Genomic DNA, 21,335 nt, shown 5'->3' on the forward strand with positions numbered 1-21,335 from the left:
CCATTTTGCACTTCCTGTCGCTCTCATTTTTGAGACGTTTGTATTCCTTTTTGCCTGCTTCATTTACTGCATTTTTACATTTTCTCCTTTCATCAATTAAATTCAATATTTCTTCTGTTACCCAAGGATTTCTACTAGCCCTCGTCTTTTTACCTACTTGATCCTCTGCTGCCTTCACTACTTCATCCCTCAAAGCTACCCATTCTTCTTCTACTGTATTTCTTTCCCTCATTCCTGTCAATTTTTCCCTTATGCTCTCCCTGAAACTCTGTACAACCTCTGGTTCTTTCAGTTTACCCAGCTCCCATCTCCTTAAATTCCCACCTTTTTGCAGTTTCTTCAGTTTTAATCTACAGGTCATAACCAATAGATTGTGGTCAGAGTCCACATCTGCCCCTGGAAATGTCTTACAATTTAAAACCTGGTTCCTAAATCTTTGTCTTACTATTATATAATCTATCTGATACCTTTTAGTATCTCCAGGGTTCTTCCATGTATACAACCTTCTATCATGATTCTTAAACCAAGTGTTAGCTATGATTAAGTGGTACTCTGTGCAAAATTCTACCAGGCGGCTTCCTCTTTCATTTCTTAGCCCCAATCCATATTCACCTACTACGTTTCCTTCTCTCCCTTTTCCTACACTTGAATTCCAGTCAACTATGACTATTAAATTTTCGTCTCCCTTCACTATCTGAATAATTTCTTTTATTTCATCGTACATTTCTTCAATTTCTGCGTCATCTGCAGAGCTAGTTGGCATATAAACTTGTACTACTGTAGTAGGTGTGGGCTTCGTATCTATCTTTGCCACAATAATGCGTTCACTATGCTGTTTGTAGTAGTTTATAACCCTGTAGTCACCTGACCAGAAGTCTTGTTCCTCCTGCCACCGAACTTCACTAATTCCCACTATATCTAACTTTAACCTATCCATTTCCCTTTTTAAATTTTCTAACCTACCTGCCCGATTAAGGGATCTGACATTCCATGCTCCGATCCATAGAACGCCAGTTTTCTTTCTCCTGATAACGACATCCTCTTGAGTAGTCCCCGCCCGGAGATCCGAATGGGGGACTATTTTACCTCCGGAATATTTTACCCAAGAGGACGCCATCATCATTTAATCATACAGTAAAGCTGCATGCCCTCGGGAAAAATTACGGCCGTAGTTTCCCCTTGCTTTCAGCCGTTCGCAGTACCAGCACAGCAAGGCCGTTTTGGTTAATGTTACAAGGCCAGATCAGTCAATCATCCAGACTGTTGCCCTTGCAACTACTGAAAAGGCTGCTGCCCCTCTTCAGGAACCACACGTTTGTCTGGCCTCTCAACAGCCATTACCTCATTTTCTGTCTCTGAATTGTTCATTCCTTTCTGCCATTCTCAGATGACCTTTTCTAAAATACAATGGAAGAGCAGTGGTGATAGTTTGTCTCCTCATCTCATTCTTGCCCTGGATATGGCACTGATTAGGGTATGTTGGATTATCACGTCTTGTTATCTAAGCTAAATGCTTCAAGGCTTTGAAATAGTGTGGTACCATCAACTGAATCGTTTCTTCCTGAAATTGATAAAGGTTACCACAAATTCCCTGGTCCTGAGTTTCAGATAAAAGATAGACATCAGATTCATAATTTGCACAAATGTCCCTTCCTGAAACCCCCTCGGTATTCCACTAGTTGTGCATCGATTTGTTGTTCTGTCATATCCTGTAGAGCTAAGAGGGATGCTTCAGTAGTTGTTTGTGTCTGTCCTGTTCCCTTGTGTAGTAGAGAAATTAAAATAGAGGTTCTTCCATGTTACAGTTTTTTTTCTTTGTGAAATCTCTTGAATAATAGCAACAAGTTTATGGATTGCCTTGTCCCTGCATGATTCCATAGTTCAGCAGTCGTCTGATCTTGACCCTGTGTCTTGCACTTTAGTGTTTGGATGTTCCTGATTTCTTCCTTCATCGGTGAAGACAAATCTGGATGGATGTTTATATTGTTTTCAGAAATGAATGCAATCTCTGGAGCCTCACAGTTGAGGAAACATTCAAAATAACTTGCTAGAATCTGGCAGTTATCTTCATCACTGTGGGTTTCCCTTTGGAATCTTTCAGTTGCAAACCTGGGTGGCTGTGTCTGTCCAAATTATGCTTGAAGGTCTTGTAGAAGATATTATTATTAGTATTAGTATTAATGTCTGTAGCAGTGTATTGATAGGTAACTGCAATTTAGATCTACTTACTAAGTGCAACAAAGCTCCTGTTTTACACTTTTTTATTAACTGGAGGAAATTACTTTTTAGGTACATGCATTATAAAACACCAGTAAGCCATTTTATTAATTGCACTGGCATTTAATTGGGCATATGAACACATTTGTAGTTTTTTCACCAAAGATCCAAAATTATCCTCTGTTTCAACATCTTATAGTGAAGTTTTTTCTATGTTATTTAGATTTCATAAGTCAGTGGAAAGTTTCTCTGTCCACATCCACAGCAGAAATAAGTTTCTTCATATTCACCACAGGATTTAAATCAGCAATGCAAGATGCTCCACTATTATTGTCACTATCACTATCACTATGGTCACTTTCCTTTTCCTTGCATATGAGAATAGACCAAATCTTCAACTGACACAATTTCAATAGTCGAAATATGCTCATCATCATAGAGGAAATATTGCACTGGATGCTCCAACAGTAGCTTTTCACTTCATGAAGTGATGAAACAGTCTATCTTTGCTACACACATTTGGTAGGTTGAATCAATTTCCTCACGTTTGTTTCGAAAAACCTAGCCTTCTTTAATAGGATGGCTAGCTCATCTGTGTTTTTGGTAAGTGATCAGTCAGCCACATATTCCTGTGAATCTATTTTAGTTTTCCTCTTGTGTTATTTAGATTTACTTAAGTTTTAGAACATCTGGATGATTTTAACAATATCTTCCATGATGTGAGCTGGTGTGATTGTGAAAGTAATCATTGGTGATATTGGATGTGACTTTTCTTGGATTGCTTTTTACCAGTTTGCCACATTTTTTTCCCATTTTAACCATATTTGTTTCTAATAATTTTGTATAGGTGCTGATGACTTCATCATTGAGCACCCCATCCCACAAACAAGCACACACATACTACGAATCTTCTGTAGTGTGTTTTAAAAGGATGGGTAACGTCCAAATTGAAGGGTTGCAACTTGCTGAATCACTTCAGTGGCAAGAACTCTTAACTTCCCATTTCATAAGTTCACACGTTTTGGGTATGCCGGACAGCGATCAACAAACTATAGAATTTTTCTATTAGATGCTCCCATTTTTGCACCTAGGCTGTGCTAGTGTTTCTCAAAGAGTTCAGGCATCATCCGTTCTTTATGTTTGACACTGTAGTTTATAGGCAATATCCACATTTTTAAAATAATATGGTTTCTTTGATTTGTCAATCAACTTTCCAGAGCCATCACCGTTGATGCTAAAGCATCAATAACATAACAGAGACCGTGGTTTCTCATGCAGCTAATATTCTGTTGTCATGATAATTCAAATTCAATATTTTAAATGTGCTGCTCATAAATAAGTTGGCAAATGATCTAGGTGTCTTGCTGCTAATATTTAGGGAACACTATTCGGTTCTGCTTTGCATTACTCACAGAGATTCAAATAATTTCTTATACTGTGATAGTCTTCCAGATATGAATGAACAAATCACTGAATTATTGTAGATAACTACAGAAAGACATTAATTTGAATATTATAAATTGAACCATTTTTTCTGTATTCCTCAACTATTTTCAATCAGTTAACAGTTCAGTTTCTGTAGTATTAATTTCACGATTGATTTTGTTTGTGCATTAGTGCAGTGATTATGATTCAAAGATGTAGACACCTTTGATCATCATGTCTTGGCTGACACTAACGTTGAAGTTTATTTATGTTACTCTTGTGATTTATTTATGTTTCAAGGGTCTGACAAGACTCACATTCCAACCGTACACCTACAAGCAATTAGAAGAAATAGTTAAGGCACGGCTTTTTGGTGTGGATGCATTTGATGCAGATGCTGTTCAATTTGTTGCCAGGTAAGCCATTTACATGTTGCAAAGGAGTAGCTTGTGGTGTTTTTTAAATATACAGAGGAGTATTTGATGTGAAAATGATTTTGTGGGAAGTTCAACAACAATATGGACTTTTCATATAAAGGTGTTGTTGAATCACAGGCAGGCACAATGAAAAAGACTGCTAAAGCTTTTTCTACTGTAGGAGGAGGATTTTGTCTGAAAGCTTTAATATTTTAGCAGTAATTTTCATTGTACTTGCTGCGACTTGATGCCTTCTCTAGAGGCTGAATAGCAATCTATCCTTTCTGAATTGTTGTTATTCCATCATAAATTGTAATATGATTTGGAAAGTTCAATGTGCATATTAGCTTTTATTTGATGCACAAAGGTTGTGAGGAGACCTTAGATATTAGGTGCAAACAGGAATTGTAAAATAATAGATAAAAACTCTTATTTGATTTTCTTTTGAGTTAGAGGTAAGCTGTCATACAATAGAAGGCTGTATCTTCAAATGACAAGAACAATATTGATGACACCACAGCAGAAGTGTAGTAAACCTTATGATTCCCATACTGACAAAAGTATTCGTGTTAAAAGTAATAATAGTAACAATTTAGAAACAAAAATAGTAGAATTGTTGGAAAAGTGAAAATAGTGTTGGAAATTTGGTATTTTATCGAATATCAGGATCCCCCACATAATTGGCTGGGGAACAAAATCCTCAGATCAGATTGTAGCCAGAGGATGACACATCCAAAAGGGCAATGCATAGTTAAGACAGTGTGATGTTCAAACTTATCATTGAGTCAGTGAGTAGATAAATTCCCTAAGAATTATGGACGTCATTGGGAGAGCCAGACATGACAAAACTGTTCCATCTTTTATGGAAGATATGAGATGGTCAAAATTTCCTCACGCTTAAAGAATAGTGTAATGATAATTCAGTTCAAAAGAAAGTAGGTGCTAATATTGTGTGAGTACTACCAAACAATCAGTTTAATAAGTCATTGCTACATAATACAGATACAAATTATCTGCAGAGGAATGTGTAAGAAGCTGGCCTCAGGGAAGAACAGTTTGCATTTCAATGAAATATAGGAATATGTGAGGCCATACTGACCTGATGACTTACTGTATTTACTCGAATCTAAGCCGCACTCGAGTGTAAGCCGCACCTGAAAAATGATACTCGAAATCAAGGTAAAAAAATTTTCCCGAATCTAAGCCGCACCTGAAATTTAAGACTTGAAATTCATGGGGACAGAAAAGTTTTAGGCCGCACCTCCAAATCGAAACAAAGTTGGTCCATTGTAATATGAGACACAATTTAGGTCGAATGAATGGCGATACAGCTACAGTAGTTTGGTTCGAGACGTAAGCTTAGCAGTTAAGCTTTACCAAGTAGCCATTGCTGTGTGTCAGGCGCTCCGTCCGTATTTATACGGGTACCCTTCCTTTTTCAAGTGCTTCGTCTGGTTTGAATTGATTGCTTATTTTTCTTTGATCTGATAAGTGCCGTTCTTATTGTTATAGGTGTTTACGTCACTCTAAGCTGAAGATGCATTGCTGTACTGTGTCATGCATTGTTTGTCGCATTCTGATAATGAGTGTTTACGGCCTGTCGCTGCTCGTGGCATGGCTTGCTTTTGTGCGTGCTACCGCCGCCCTTTTTTTTTAAAAAAAAGAGAGAGAGGAATCGTCTCATTTGCGAAGCAATGGCAAGAGACTGCTATTTGTTGTTACTTACAGTGCTGCTTTCTTTGATAATGATCAACAAGAACCAAATAATAGATTGCGTATGATAGAAGATGTTCTGAACGATAGTTTAGCGAAAATTTTTCTCCGTTTGAAAATCTTTGCAGGCGCCTCTTTAGTTCATTACATTCTGCACAGAAATTAGTCATCTTAGATTTAATAATCTAGTCAATTGTCGTGCTTAATTTCTGACTGTATCACTATTACGCATAGGAATAATATGAATATAAACATGACATGATATGTATATTCTTCTGCATTTGCTGTTGTCTCACTCTAGTTTCGTAGTTTATTAGGCAGACAGAATTTAAATGAGATAGCAGCAAACACGAAAAAAAACGTGGCAAAATGTTTATATTCGTATTATTCTTATGGTGAAGAGAATACTGCATGTGATTTACAATTCATAGAAGTTCCTATTAACAACCATTCAGAACGTAGAGTTGGCCATATTGCCAAACATCCCTAACAGTCTTGCCAGTCGGATTTTCGTAGTACATTGAAACGCTGCAACATTCGAAGATGAACAATACGGAATTTGTATTTACTTCGTTAGATAATGTATGAAAATGCAGTGGTCAAAACGCGGGGCGGAGAAAAAAAGTTCGTCTTCCACTTTTTTTTTTTAATGACACAGAGGTTTTGTGCCTGCAAAGCATGCCTGTGTAGCGCTACATATATTCGACGGCAGAAGTTAGTTGTGGCGGCACCTACCAACATTTTTCAGAACTTTCGCTTACTTTGCACTCTATTCTAAGCCGCAGGTGGTTTTTTGGATTACAAAAACCGGAAAAAAAGTGCGGCTTAGATTCGAGTAAATACGGTACCTTAGAAGATTGATTAAAAAAAAGGCAAACCTACATTTGTGGCATTCGTGGATTCGAAAAATCATTTGACAGTGTTGACTGAAATTCACTATCTGAAATTCTGGTAATAGCAGGGATAAAACACAAGGAGTGAATGGTTATTTAGAACTTGGACAGAAACTAGACTTCAGATATGAGAGTTGAAGGATACAAAAGGGAAGCAGTGTTTGTGAAGGGAACAAGAGTTGTTGCCTATCCGCAATGTTATTCGATCTGTACATGAGCAAGCAGCAAAGGAAACCAAAGAAAAATTTGGAAACTGAGTCAAAATGCAAGGAGAAATAGTAACAACTTTGAGATTAGCCAGTGAGATTGTAATTCTGTCAGAGATAGCAAACAAGTTCGAAGACCAGTTGAATGGAATGGATAGTATCAAAAAAAGAGATTGTAACATGAACATCAACAAAAGTAAAACAGGGGAAATTAATTAAATCAGGCAATGATGAGGAAATTTGTTACCACTAAAAGTAGTAGATGAGTTTTGCAAATTGGGTAGCAGAATAACTGATGATGGCCGAACTAGTGCGGATATAAAATGTATGCTGGCAATATCAAGAAAAGATTTCTGAAAAAAATAGATATGTTAACACTGAATATAAATTTTTGAGTGTTACAGTGTCTTTTCTGAAGGTACTTATATGTAGCTTTGTACGGAAGTGAAACATGGATGATAAGTAGTTCAGACAAGAAGAAAATAGAAGCTTCTGAGATGTGATGCTACAGTATAATGGTGAAGATTAGATGGCTGGGTTGAGTGACTAACGATGTGGCACTGAATCAAATTGGAGAAAAATGAAATTTGTGCCACAGCTTGTTTTAAAGAAGGGATCAGTTGTGAGACTACAACCTGAGGCATCAAAGAATCACGAGTGTGGTAGTGGAAAGCAGTGTGTGTTGGGGGTACTTAAAAATTGTAGGCAGAGAACACGGCATCATGAGTACATTAAGCAGGTTTGGATAGATGTTGCAGTAGTTATTCAAAGATGATTCGTCGTGAGAGGTGCATCGAATCAGCCAATTGGACCAATAACATCTTTCATGACTGAGTGTTATTCTGCTGCACCTAGCATCTTTTTGTAATTGCTCTTCTATTGTTGAGTTGTCATTTATCCTGATTACCATAAACAAAAGTTTATGAAATTTTCAAAAGTTGTCATATTGCTTTCTTTTTCAGTTTATCATGTTGATTGAATGTATTTTAGTAATACAGTATCTTTTTCACACTGACTTTATAGTTCAAAGGAAAGTGAATTAGTGGCATTTATGCAATAGAAAAATGTCTCATATGGTTACATGGTGTCAATTCCCATGTTTTGCTTGAGATGAGTGAAAGTACTTCTAGCTGAAGGTGTAAAAATGTTGATTACTATCAGTGTTTTAGACATGTGTTAATGTAAGCAGAATCAACACGGCCATCCACTGTACTCTTTCAGGAAAGTGGCTTCAGTATCTGGTGATGCAAGGCGGGCATTAAACATATGTCGAAGAGCAACTGAGATTGCTGAATCTGATATTTTGCTGACAACGTATACAAATAGCCCAAGAAAGAACAGTTCTATGGTAACTATGAAACACATTGACAAAGCACTACAAGAGATGTTTTCTTCACCCGTTGTTCAAATAATAAAGTAAGTAACAATAAATTTAGTAACTAGACAAATCATACATAGTGACACTAACTCATTTAGGATGTAAAGTTCTTGCACAATGTAAATAACTCAGGAGTAAGGGTAACACTTGGAGAGTAACAGAGTCGTTAAGCCATTGACAGGCTTACAAACAAGACCAGAAACTTTGCTAGATTTCAGACAAATTATTTTTTGAGCTAGAGTATGCATACATACTTTCATTGGTAATGTATCACACAGATATTTGCTTTCATCATAAATTTCAGATAAGAATACAAAATCAAATAGGGGTAATGCAGGAGTAGGTTTAATAATGAATAAGAAAATAGGAGTGCGGGTTAGCTACTACAAACAGCATAGTGAACGCATTATTGTGGCCAAGATAGACACAAAGCCCATGCCTACTACAGTAGTACAAGTTTATATGCCAACTAGCTCTGCAGATGATGAAGAAATAGATGAAATGTATGACGAGATAAAAGAAATTATTCAGGTAGTGAAGGGAGACGAAAATTTAATAGTCATGGGTGACTGGAATTCGTCAGTAGGAAAAGGGAGAGAAGGAAACATAGTAGGTGAATATGGATTGGGGGGAAGGAATGAAAGAGGAAGCCGCCTTGTAGAATTTTGCACAGAGCATAACTTAATCATAGCTAATACTTGGTTCAAGAATCATGAAAGGAGGCTGTATACATGGAAGAAGCCTGGAGATACTGACAGGTTTCAGATAGATTATATAATGGTAAGGCAGAGATTTAGGAACCAGGTTTTAAATTGTAAGACATTTCCTGGGGCAGATGTAGATTCTGACCACAATCTATTGGTTATGAACTGCAGATTGAAACTGAAGAAACTGCAAAAAGGTGGGAATTTAAGGAGATGGGACCTGGATAAACTGAAAGAACCAGAGGTTGTAGAGAGTTTCAGGGAGAGCATTAGGGAACAATTGACAGGAATGGGGGAAAGAAATACAGTAGAAGCAGAATGGGTAGCTCTGAGGGATGAAGTGGTGAAGGCAGCAGACGATCAAGTAGGTAAAAAGACGCGGGCTAATAGAAATCCTTGGGTAACAGAAGAAATATTGAATTTAATTGATGAAAGGAGAAAATATAAAAATGCAGTAAATGAAGCAGGCAAAAAGGAATACAAACGTCTCAAAAATGAAATCGACAGGAAGTGCAAAATGGCTAAGCAGGGATGGCTAGAGGACAAATGTAAGGATGTAGAGGCTTGTCTCACTAGGGGTAAGATAGATACTGCCTACAGGAAAATTAAAGAGACCATTGGAGAGAAGAGAACCACTTGTATGAATATCAAGAGCTCAGATGGCAACCCAGTTCTAAGCAAAGAAGGGAAAGCAGAAAGGTGGAAGGAGTATATAGAGGGTTTATACAAGGGCGATGTACTTGAGGACAATATTATGGAAATGGAAGAGGATGTAGATGAAGATGAAATGGGAGATAAGATACTGCGTGAAGAGTTTGACAGAGCACTGAAAGACCTGAGTCAAAACAAGGCCCCGGGAGTAGACAACATTCCATTAGAACTACTGATGGCCTCGGGAGAGCCAGTCCTGACAAAACTCTACCATCTGGTGAGCACGATGTATGAGACAGGCGAAATACCCTCAGACTTTAAGAAGAATATAATAATTCCAATCCCAAAGAAAGCAGGTGTTGACAGATGTGAAAGTTACCGAACTATCAGTTTAATAAGTCACAGCTGCAAAATACTAACGCGAATTCTTTACAGACGAATGGAAAAACTGGTAGAAGCCGACCTCGGGGAAGATCAGTTTGGATTCCGTAGAAATGTTGGAACACGTGAGGCAATACTGACCTTACGACTTATCTTGGAAGAAAGATTAAGAAAAGGCAAACCTACGTTTCTAGCATTTGTAGACTTAGAGAAAGCTTTTGACAATGTTGACTGGAATACTCTCTTTCAAATTCTGAAGGTGGCAGGGGTAAAATACAGGGAGCGAAAGGCTATATACAATTTGTACAGAAACCAGATGGCAGTTATAAGAGTCGAGGGGCATGAAAGGGAAGCAGTGGTTGGGAAAGGAGTGAGACAGGGTTGTAGCCTGTCCCCGATGTTATTCAATCTGTATATTGAGCAAGCAGTAAAGGAAACAAAAGAAAAATTCGGAGGAGGTATTAAAATTCATGGAGAAGAAGTAAAAACTTTGAGGTTCGCCGATGACATTGTAATTCTGTCAGAGACAGCAAGGGACTTGGAAGAGCAGTTGAACGGAATGAACAGTGTCTTGAAAGGAGGATATAAGATGAACATCAACAAAAGCAAAACGAGGATAATGGAATGTAGTCAAATTAAGTCGGGTGATGCTGAGGGAATTAGATTAGGAAATGAGACACTTAAAGTAGTAAAGGAGTTTTGCTATTTAGGGAGTAAAATAACCGATGATGGTCGAAGTAGAGAGGATATAAAATGTAGACTGGCAATGGCAAGGGAAGCGTTTCTCAAGAAGAGAAATTTGTTAACATCGAATATAGATTTAGGTGTCAGGAAGTCGTTTCTGAAAGTATTTGTATGGAGTGTAGCCATGTATGGAAGTGAGACATGGACGATAACTAGTTTGGACAAGAAGAGAATAGAAGCTTTCGAAATGTGGTGCTACAGAAGAATGATGAAGATAAGGTGGGTAGATCACGTAACTAATGAGGAGGTATTGAATAGGATTGGGGAGAAGAGAAGTTTGTGGCACAACTTGACTAGAAGAAGGGATCGGTTGGTAGGACATGTTCTGAGGCATCGAGGGATCACAAATTTAGCATTGGAGGGCAGCGTGGAGGGTAAAAATCGTAGAGGGAGACCAAGAGATCAATACACTAAGCAGATTCAGAAGGATGTAGGTTGCAGTAGGTACTGGGAGATGAAGAAGCTTGCACAGGATAGAGTAGCATGGAGAGCTGCATCAAACCAGTCTCAGGACTGAAGACCACAACAACAACAAGAATGACTTTATCAGAAGCAAAATAAACATTTCAGCCAAGAATACAGTAATTCTTTTGAAGACAATAAACAAGTTTTTTGCTTACATTTGCTACAGAATACAAGCCAGGATGTGTTACTGAGCATTCCTATTCAGTTTTGATAAATTCCACATGCTCATGCCCCAAAGTCTAACTACATCAAAATTCCGAACAAAAATGAACATCTCAAGGACTGCTTTGCCACAACACTCAATTATATTAAGAAAACCAAGAAACGCAGTTCATATCCATGTACACATGGCTGTAACTCAAGTCATCGAGGGAGAGTTGCTTCTCCAGGATGTCTTCAACAGCTCGAAGCCCAACACAGTAGCCACTCCAATGTGGGGGCTCGTCAAGTACTTGCACAGTGGTAGTCCCATGACCACGCAGGAATCGCACTGTTGCTGCCTGAACTAGCCAAGGAGCATGTGACTGTTATGACTGGGACACGGGGACTCCAGGCAGCAGTTTACTGGCCAGGGAACAGTTCTGGTGGGACATGTGGGGAGAGGCCTCATTCAGAGTGGCTGACACCATGGCGCAAGATTCACACATGAAGAGAATTAAACTTTCTTTCAGTGGTGGCTGCTCCCATATGTTCCCTTCCCTGGCTACGCCATGAGCGGAACATAGGGTTCAGAGACGAGGCGAGGAATACTCCACCCGAATACTTGGTTTGTTCTAGGACATTGAACATCTTGAGGACAGGTTTGGGGAAGTGGCAGTTATTTCAAAAATGAGAAGTGGCTCCATTCTGCTTAAAATAGTCTCCCCTACTGAGTCACAGGCACTGCTTGCCTCTGACATGGTGAGTGATACTCCTGTCACTGTAACTCCCATAAAAGTCCTAATATGGTAAAGGGAATCATTTTCCTTTGAGATCCCCTTTTACAGACTGAAGACTAGTTGCACACTAATTTGGGGCAACAATGTGTGCATTTTGTCTGCTGTTTCCAGTGGAGACCAGAAGACAACAGAGTGAATACTAGAACCTTCATCTTGGCCTTTGACTGTGACTTATTTCCTGAGAAGGTCGAGGTGACAGTGTACTGCTGTGATGTCAAGCTGTCTATTCGTCCTCCCCTGCAGTGCTACAACTATGTGTGATTTGGGCAAATGTTTTCGCGTTGCAACACCAGTCTAGCCTTTGGATTGTGGCATTCAGTTGCACATGAACACTCCTTGTGCCCCTCCTCCCACCTGTTGGCTGTGGGGAGCACCATTCCCCCTGTTCACCAGACTGCATCATTTTCAAATGTGAAAAGAAAATCCAGAAATACAAGACCCTTGACTGCCTCACATATCAAGAGGCCAAGAAAAAATACAATCATCTACACCCTACTTGTATGACAATGAAGTACGATACTGCTACGATGACTTCGTCCACCGTAGTGGCTGTGCCTGCGTCTTTTGTGTCGGGCCCTCGGAGCCGTCCAACTACACCCACTCCATTGGTGGTTGGAGGTGTACCTGTTACTACTTTCCCCAAACCCTCTTTGAGAGTGTCAGTCATATGGCCATGTTGATACCTCGAGTCTCCAGGTCTTTTGTCTTTGTCCCAGAGCAGTTTTTTCAAAGGCTGTTCAATTGCTGATGATTTGGTCTCCCTGGAGTCTGCTATTGGACCAGTTTTTGCCCAGTGTCAACACCCATGCCTCGCTCTTCTTTCCAGATTCAAGATGGTGCTTCCAGCAGTACTCCTCATACACAAGAGAACGGGATCCCACAGGGTTCTGTATTGAGTCTGCCCCTTTTTCAAGTGGCTATAAATTGCCTAGCTGCAGCTGTGGGATCTATAGTGTCACCCTCCCTGTATGCTGACTTTTGTATCTACTGTTGCCCCTGGCTGTGGGTGTTGCTGAATGCACTGCAGGATGCGATAAGAAAGGCACAGTCCTGGGCTCTCACCTGTGGCTTCAGGTTTTCTGCTGCCAAGATATCATGCACTTCTGTCACCATTGTACTGTCAACCAGAACTCTATCTTGAGGACCAAATGCTCAGTGTGGTGGAGTCTTCTCATTTTTTGAGATTGGTCTTTGATGACCGGTTGATATGATTATCCCATCTTTGCTAACTTAACCAGACATGCTGGTCACACATCTTAATACTCTCTGCTATCTCAGTAACACCAGCTGTGGTGCAGACTGCTATATGTTTTTGTGGCTCTACAGATCTCTGATCCTGTCACATGCTGTTTATGGTAGTCTGACATATCACTCAGCATCACCTTCCGCATTGCGGATGCTGGATCCAATACACCATTGTGAGGTCTGTCTTGTTATAGGTGCCTTTCGGACCAGCCCTGTGAACAGCCCACTTGCAGAGGCTGGCATCCCTCCCCCATGGATTAAGCGTCAACAACTGCTGGTCAACCATGCAATATACATTCACTGCTTATCTGAGCATCCAGACTACTTTTTCCTTTCATGCAATACACATTCACTGCTCATCTGAGCATCCGAACTACTGTTTCTTTTTCCTGGTAGGGAGATCGACCTCCCACAACGGAGACCAAGGTGTGGGATCACAATCACAGTACGTATACAGAGCCGTTGCTCTGAACTCCATCTTTCCCCACTTTCGCCTCTTGTCAGGGAGACATTACAAGTGCCCCCATAGTGTGTGCCCCGACCTCGGATCTGCCTCGACAGTTCCTTCGGACCAAAAGACTCAACAGGCCTTATGGTTTTTCATCATCTATTCCTGTATGTGCTTGACACATTTTCAGTTTCAGATATGGTATACATTGACAGCTGTATGGTCAATGGACCAACCGGTTTTACCTACACACATTCAAGATGCGGAACGGATGCAGTGTGTTTGCTGCAGAATTGGTGGCCGTTGCTCATACCCTCGGTCACCTTCATTCTTGTACTAGCGAGTCATTCTTAATCAGCAGTGACTCCTTGAGTAGTTGTCAGGCTGTCGATCGGTGCTACCCTCTACACCCATCGGTTGTGACTATACAGGATCTCATGTATGACCTCCAACACACTGGACAGTTGGCCATCTTTTGTCTCGACCCCTTGCACACATTGGGGTCCCCAGGGAATAAACATACTGATTGGCTAACCAAGTAGCTAGCCAGCAGGATGCCGACTTCGGAGATGGGGGTACCAGAACTGGACCTTTGGTTGACTGTGCTGATAGTTGTTGGAGGCTTGGAATGTGGATTAGTGTGCCCTGGTTTCTCTGAATAAGCTGCAAACTGTAAAGGAGACCAAGACCATGTAGCAACATGGTAGTCTTCCCTTCGCACAGGCAATCTACTGTCCTTTGTCGGCTTCGTGTTGGCCACACTTGGCTGACCTGTGGCCACATCCTCTTGACATGAGGATGCAGCCCACTGCCATGTGTAGCCAGTCTCATGGTGGCCCACATCCTACTGCACTGCCCTAATTTGGCCACCATATGGTGAAACCTTAAATTTGCAGACAACCTTTTATGTTTTACCCATGAAATTGGTTTTCACTTCTTTCTGTGACCTAGGGCACATTAGCCTCATTCGTTGATTGAGGGACTGGAAGGATGGGTGCCCCGTCGCCTGCTCTGACCCAATGAGCCCATTGCCATCCTTGCTTGGTGGTGCAGCCTGGCTCCTGCCCTTTCCAACTTTTTAATTCTTCTTATTCTTTTACATCTGTCATTGGCTGACAGACTCGTAATCATTGTTCTGTTTCCTCAGATTTTATCTTGTCCTTGTAGCTAGATTTTTCCATGGTAATGGAGTGTGTGTGGAAACACTGATCAGATGCAGAGGGTCTCTCTCCTCTCGCATAATGTGTATTGGGGACGTGCAGTTGCTTTCTGAGTGAGGCAACTCTCCCACCTTTATCATTTTACCCCTCTCTTGCTCCTACTTGCTTCTACCTCTTGGCTTTTTTGAGTCTCAGTTACAATTAAGTCCATTGGTATTTGTCTTTTGTGCACTTCCTCTCTGCGTACTCCTCGCAGCTTGACTTACAGAGGATTAAGGGACTGATGACCTAGTAGTTTGGTTTCTTCAACCCCATCCATCCTTCCATATTTAATGAGGTATGGATACGTGTTGCACACATACTCTATCCCTACACCAGCACCAACCCAGAATTTGAAGTATATTTGGCTGATATGCTGCATGTAAATTTGCTGATCTTGTACCATTTTTTCCATGAGAGTAACAGTCATGAATGGTTATGTTACCCTCAAGGTAATAACTAAGAAAGCAATTTCCAACAAACGTCTTCCAAACTTCACACACACAAGTGAACTTATTTGCAGCTAGTTGTTCATTCAGATTTTTTTTTCACTGAAACAAAAGAATCTTAGAAGTTCCTGAAATCATTTTTCATGAAATTAGGCTTCTAAGCCCAGGACCAAAAAGAGATCATCCATTTAAGTGCCTTTTGTAGAAATGACCTTGTTGGCATATATGACGACAACCTTCCCCCCCCCCCCCCCTCCCCCCCCCCCCCCCCCCAATCGCCTCACACTACAAAGGCCAATCTCTATTCTTTAGTTCTATTTGAGCATTTGACTCTTTGCATTTTTCATAAGTTGTGCTATCAACTCATCCAAAAGGACTAAGAACAAAGTCATTAACATCTTTGGCAGATGTAAGTAACGGATCCTCTTCACTCTTTTGGTTTGTTCACAGACGACTTGCTTCATTCCAAATGACAACAATCAAGAGTTGGAAGTTAAACATGCTGTTTCATTTGTATCTAGCAATTATACTCAAATGCTCGACTGAACCTGTTTGCACAACTGGGGTGTGTCCAGAATTGCTTCTGTAAATACGTCCTTCTGTAACAAGATTTGTTCATTCACACATTCTTTGTCTTCACTAGTCTCTGGCACCAGATCACTGTCATTATGTGAACACTCTATTTCTGATTAAACTCTGAATTCACGAACACGTCACTACCCTGGTGTGTAGTATGTCATACCTTGCTTTTGAGCTAAAGCCCTTGTCCAACACGGGATATGAAAATTTGTCTAAGTTCAATAGTCACCACTGAAAACTTCTCCAAGTCCAAAAGTGTCGTGCTGAGTGGGACCTGTCCCCAGAAGTGTGACATTAAAGGCAGACAGGACGGCAGCAGTGGTGGGGAGTTTCGAGATGAACGTCAGTCTTCAGTGGTGTTCGACTTCTTGTTGTGGTCCAAAGGTCAGCTGCTGGTAGTGCAGACTCGTGGGAATTTAAATGCTGCGGCTTGCAGACAGTCAGCTATTGACACTTTCAGAGGCCATGCCACAGTACATACCATGGTAAATCATGTGGAGCATTGGCTTAGTGGGGATTGGGCTAATGGAATTTCTCCCCAGGTCACCGACAAATGTCATGCACAGTAGTGCAGAACAGTGATTTAGCACTGAACACATTGCGACAATATTCGTCAGGAGTCTATGCATTCTGGTCACGGCATCACCCCAAATACAGCCGTTTTTCTTGTGGTGTTAGCAGCAGTCTATGCACGTGACAGTAATTCCCTAGTCCAGTTGCTGCTAATCTCTGAACAGTGATGCAGAATGACATAGAATGTTGGAGGGAGTCTATTGTGCTTGGATGGCATTGCAATGAGTCTATTGTTCTTGGATGGCAGGGGGCACATGTTAAGGAGTTGCAATGTTCTTGGTGCAGAAGTCTTGTATGTTACAGAAACCACAGTAATTAGAGGGCTGATGAAGGTGCATGACAACGAGAAACAAGAACTGCAAATTCTAAGAAAATTCCCTGATGCTGTTCTCCCAAATGGAGTTTCTGTGATACAACATACAAAAGAATTCTGTGAAAACATAGACAGTATCATAGTAATTTAGGAAAAGACACCTACAGGTCTATGAAAATCTGTGTGGGATGGATGAAAACAGACTAAGAACATTTTTAACATAATTAATGCAAGTAAATTAGAGACCAGTTGGATGAAAGAAACACACAAAGACATGGAATGACGGACAATCTCAAAAGAAGAAATTAAGAACAGAAAACAATTCAAAAATAAAGTGAGAAACAAGAAAATTGAACAAGTGTCAAGAAAAGACACAACAGGGAAAAAATGGACAGAAGAAAGAAAGAAAAAGTGCAGTGAATAAATGAAGACTTTTGGTAAGGAAAAAAAAAAAATAATAGGAAAAGGAAGTGAAGGTGTGAGTGGCTCAAGTTCACCTAAAGGAGAATAATAGAAAATAATACATATAACAGGGTTGGCACAAGTTTTGGGAATCAGGGAATTTCAAATGTCAGGGAAATTTGAAAAAAAAAGAAAAAAAAACACTGGAAAAATTTAGTTTTTGTTTCAGTAAATGAAATGGTTTGTTTACTGAGATGTCATGCATCATCACTGGCTTGGTGCAGCTGAGTACGTGAGCCGCTTCCCTACTCCCTCATTCTTATTGCTTCTTCCCTATCTGCCACTCCTCTCAGCTTTCAGTCAGTCCTGCCACCACTTCTTGCTATTAGCCTAGCAGCTGCCCACAAGAGGCAGGGAGGCGTGAGGAGAGGTTTGTTTGGATCTGATTCTGAGATTTTTGATGCAGCAGCCAGAGACAGCGATCATGTGTGCATGTACTGTGTCTGAATGATTGTGTGAATGTATGTGTGCTCTCATGTTCTTACAAAGGCTATGGCCAAAACTTTAGTTGTGAGAGTGTGATTGTCTTTTCTGTGTGCCTGTGTGCAGCTCAGTGATCATCTGTATGGTGACTTCCTACATTCTCATTAGTATTGACTTTCAGAGTATTCATGCTAGTTACCTGTTGTGTGGATTGATCACTGCGGTCTCATTTCGTTGATATGGTGTCTGTGGCATAAAGATAGCTGGCCACACCAGTGGACTTCCATGACAGGCCAAAACCACATGTCATTTCTGTGGGTATCTCAAACAGATCGGGCCTGCCAATGTGAAGCCCATCGTTTCCCACTAAAGTGCAGGCCCTGCCTATTGGATCTAGTCTCACTGATCTGCCTGGAGGTCAGGTCTGTTTGTTTGTGGTGTAATGCAGCAGTTTTTCGTGGACTGTCTCACCACAACAACATTGTACAGTGCAGCATTTTATAGACATTTTATTTATTCTATTACATTTTGGCACTTTGAAAGTAGTTTATATATTAGAAAATACGGTTGATGAGAGGAAGAAAATGGTGGCAGTTGCTGGCAGTTTGTACACTATGTACTCACATATTTTGTGAAAGAAAAACCACACAATACCTGTAAAATAATAGACAAAACACAGTGGGCAATAACCGACAGTAACAATGATAGTAGAACCAACATTTTATTGGCAGTCACCTATAGTGCTGGTTTACACAACTCTCCCCTTCCTTATACACTTCTTTCAAGAGGCCTACTTTTTTCTGAGGTTATTTCTGAAATCAATGAAGGCATTTTAAATCTGTCTTGCAATTCCAATGAAATACGTGTTTTTGTCACCAAATGTGTTTCGTTTTATTGAAATAAAATAACGTCTGTGGTCTTAATGAAACACATTTAACATTTGACTTGCTTTCTCCTTCTAAGAACAGTTCATTGCAAAAGATGTTGATGTTGCAGGCGAGCTTCTGTAAAGTTTGGAAGGTAGGAGATGAGGTACTGGCAGAAGTAAAGCTGTGAGGACAGGGCGTGAGTCGTGCTTTGGTAGCTCAGATGGTAGAGCACTTACCCGCGAAAGGCAAAGGTCCCGAGTTCGAGTCTCAGTCCAGCACACAGTTTTAATCTGCCAGGATGTTTCATATCAGTGCACACTCCGCTGCAGAGTGAAAATCTCATTATGTTGATGTTAGTTCTTAAAATTTTTGCTCAAATGTTTAGAAATACAGAAGTCCTTGCATTTTTTGTCAACTTATGTCTTTACTTGCACTTGAGATCTCAGAATTTATCACCCTAGGGGGCCAACAACTCTTTGGTGGGTACGTGTGTGGTGAGCAGGGGTCCCTGAGCTATTGCAGCCTTTATTCTTTTCTGGCCTGCTTTCTCTTCCTCTTCCTTCTCCTTTCCTGTCGTCCTTCCTTTCCCTTTGTCCGTCCATTCCTTCTCTTGATGTTCTTCTTTATGTCGGCCTGGGTATCCTCATGACTTTGCTTTGTCTTGCAGTTTTGGTTGGTTGCTTTTCCTCCTCCTTTTTGGCTTTCCTTTTTTTGTCCCCCTCAGGCGTTTGACCTCCATCTCCAAATCTGAAATCTGTAGAGCGAGCCAGATGGGGAAGAACTCCCTCCCTAGCATCTTTGGCATGGATTCCTCTCCTCCTCCACCTCCTTCTCCACACACCCCCACCCCCACCCCCCAGCCAAAGCCCTTTTGTCTCCCTACTAGGTCACCAGCTCGGTAGCCAGTCCATGTGGTGGGACTGTTATGTACCCATCTGGCTGAGCCCCCTGATACCATAGGGATCACACTGCTGGTACATGTGCTGTGAATGCCTTGTGCAAGCTTAGGTGTAGTTGCCCATCGTTTTAGGGAATCGATACTTCCGGCAGTGACCATCCTGCCTGTCAATCATTGCTGTGGCTGGGTGGCGCCCACAAGGCAAGCCCCTGTACAGAGTGGGTGGTGCTAGGGTGGGTGTTTGGCATGTGAAATGTGTTAAACTCTCTGGCCACTCTACTGCAGCCGTGCCTCTTCCTTAACGTAGTTATGTCCCAGTTCCTGTTTCTGCCTTTCCAGCCTGACCCTCCTTGGATATGCCCTGGGAGGAGGGCGAACATGCCAGCTTGGGGTGAGACCTTTTTTGTGGTTACTAGTCTGTACTAGGACCGAAAGAGACGCTTTTGCTACCACCAAATCCCTTTTCTATGAGGAACATACTGAGGACAAGTTCAGTGAAGTTGAGTCATGAAGCAAGATGAGCTCTGGGCCTCTCCTTATGAAGACAACTTCTGAAAGTCAGCTAGTCTACCTCTGTGCCTGCGACTGTTTGGGAGACAACCTGATGGCTATTGCTCCTCACAAGTCACTCAGTATAACACAGGATGTAATTTTCCATAGAGACCTTCTTCTCGAGTTCAATCAACTTGTGGCTAATCTGGAATGACATGGCGTTCATTTCGTGCAGTGTGTCCAGAAAGACCCTAAGGCACTTTCATCATGGCATTTGAGAGGGATACCCTGCCTGAGAAGGTCAAGGTAATGGTGTACAGATGTGATACGAAACCGTACATTCCACCTCCAATGTGTTGGTTCCATTGCCTCGAATTCGGCCACATGTACTTGTGATGTGATGCCACTCCCATCTGTGGTGACTGTGGCTGCCCTCTTCATGTGGGGAGCCCTTGCACCCCATCTTCTAACAGTGTAAACTGCTCTGGTCTTCATTCTCCCCACTCACCAGAGTACATGAAGGAAAAAAGAATTCAGGAAATAAAGACCGTTGACCATCTCAGCTACTTTGAAGCCCGGAAGAAATTTGATAGACTCCACCCTGTAAATCTCTCTTCTACCTATGCCTCAGTTACACCTTCCCCTCCTCACCCCTCTCCCTTACCAACATCTTGCCCCCTTCCGTTTCCTCACCCTTGGCAGCTCCCGTCCCTTCCCCTCCAGGAACTCCTCCTCCTCTTCCTCCTCCTCCTCCTCCTCCTCCTCCTCCTTGGCCAGGGAAAACGTCTTCTTCTCTGGCTTCTGCTAGGGGTGAGGCTCCATCTCGGAACACCCCTCCCCATATTCTCAGGACAGGAAGCTTGCATCCTCGGGCTAGAGGAAAAACCCACATTCTGAGGGCCCCAAAGCCCCACCCACTCTCTGTCCAATCCTGACATCACTGCCACCTATTCCCTTACTGATGACCCCTCCTCCCTCCCTCTGAGGGAAAAGAAGAAACAGCACAAGTCAAAGAATGAGGCTTCTCCAGCTACCCGGAGAGCTTTGCCCCTCCACCTGATCCCAAGTCGGACCCAGTTTTATAGATGTCACCCCATCCTCATTTTTGAAGACCACCGACCAAATGACTTGACCTCTCCTCGGCTTTTTTATGTCTGACCTGGATTCTCACCACATGATAATCCAATGGAATTGCAATGGATATTATTGCCACCTCCCAGAATAACAATGCCTTGTTTCCTCCTACTTTTTGTT

The 21,335-nt window shown here is 41.4% G+C and overlaps 1 protein-coding gene across 1 annotated transcript in view; it reads left to right on the top strand.

The window, feature by feature from the left end:
- Positions 1 to 21,335, top strand: part of LOC126175798 (origin recognition complex subunit 1) — a 136,870-nt gene that overhangs the window by 81,614 nt on the left and 33,921 nt on the right. The window contains exons 7-8 of the mRNA XM_049922779.1: positions 3,943 to 4,058; positions 8,092 to 8,286. Of these exons, the coding sequence (XP_049778736.1) occupies positions 3,943 to 4,058; positions 8,092 to 8,286 (311 nt within the window). The remainder of the gene's footprint in view (positions 1 to 3,942; positions 4,059 to 8,091; positions 8,287 to 21,335) is intronic.

This window comes from Schistocerca cancellata, chromosome 3, assembly GCF_023864275.1.
Source record: "Schistocerca cancellata isolate TAMUIC-IGC-003103 chromosome 3, iqSchCanc2.1, whole genome shotgun sequence".
Classification (NCBI taxonomy): domain Eukaryota; kingdom Metazoa; phylum Arthropoda; class Insecta; order Orthoptera; family Acrididae; genus Schistocerca; species Schistocerca cancellata.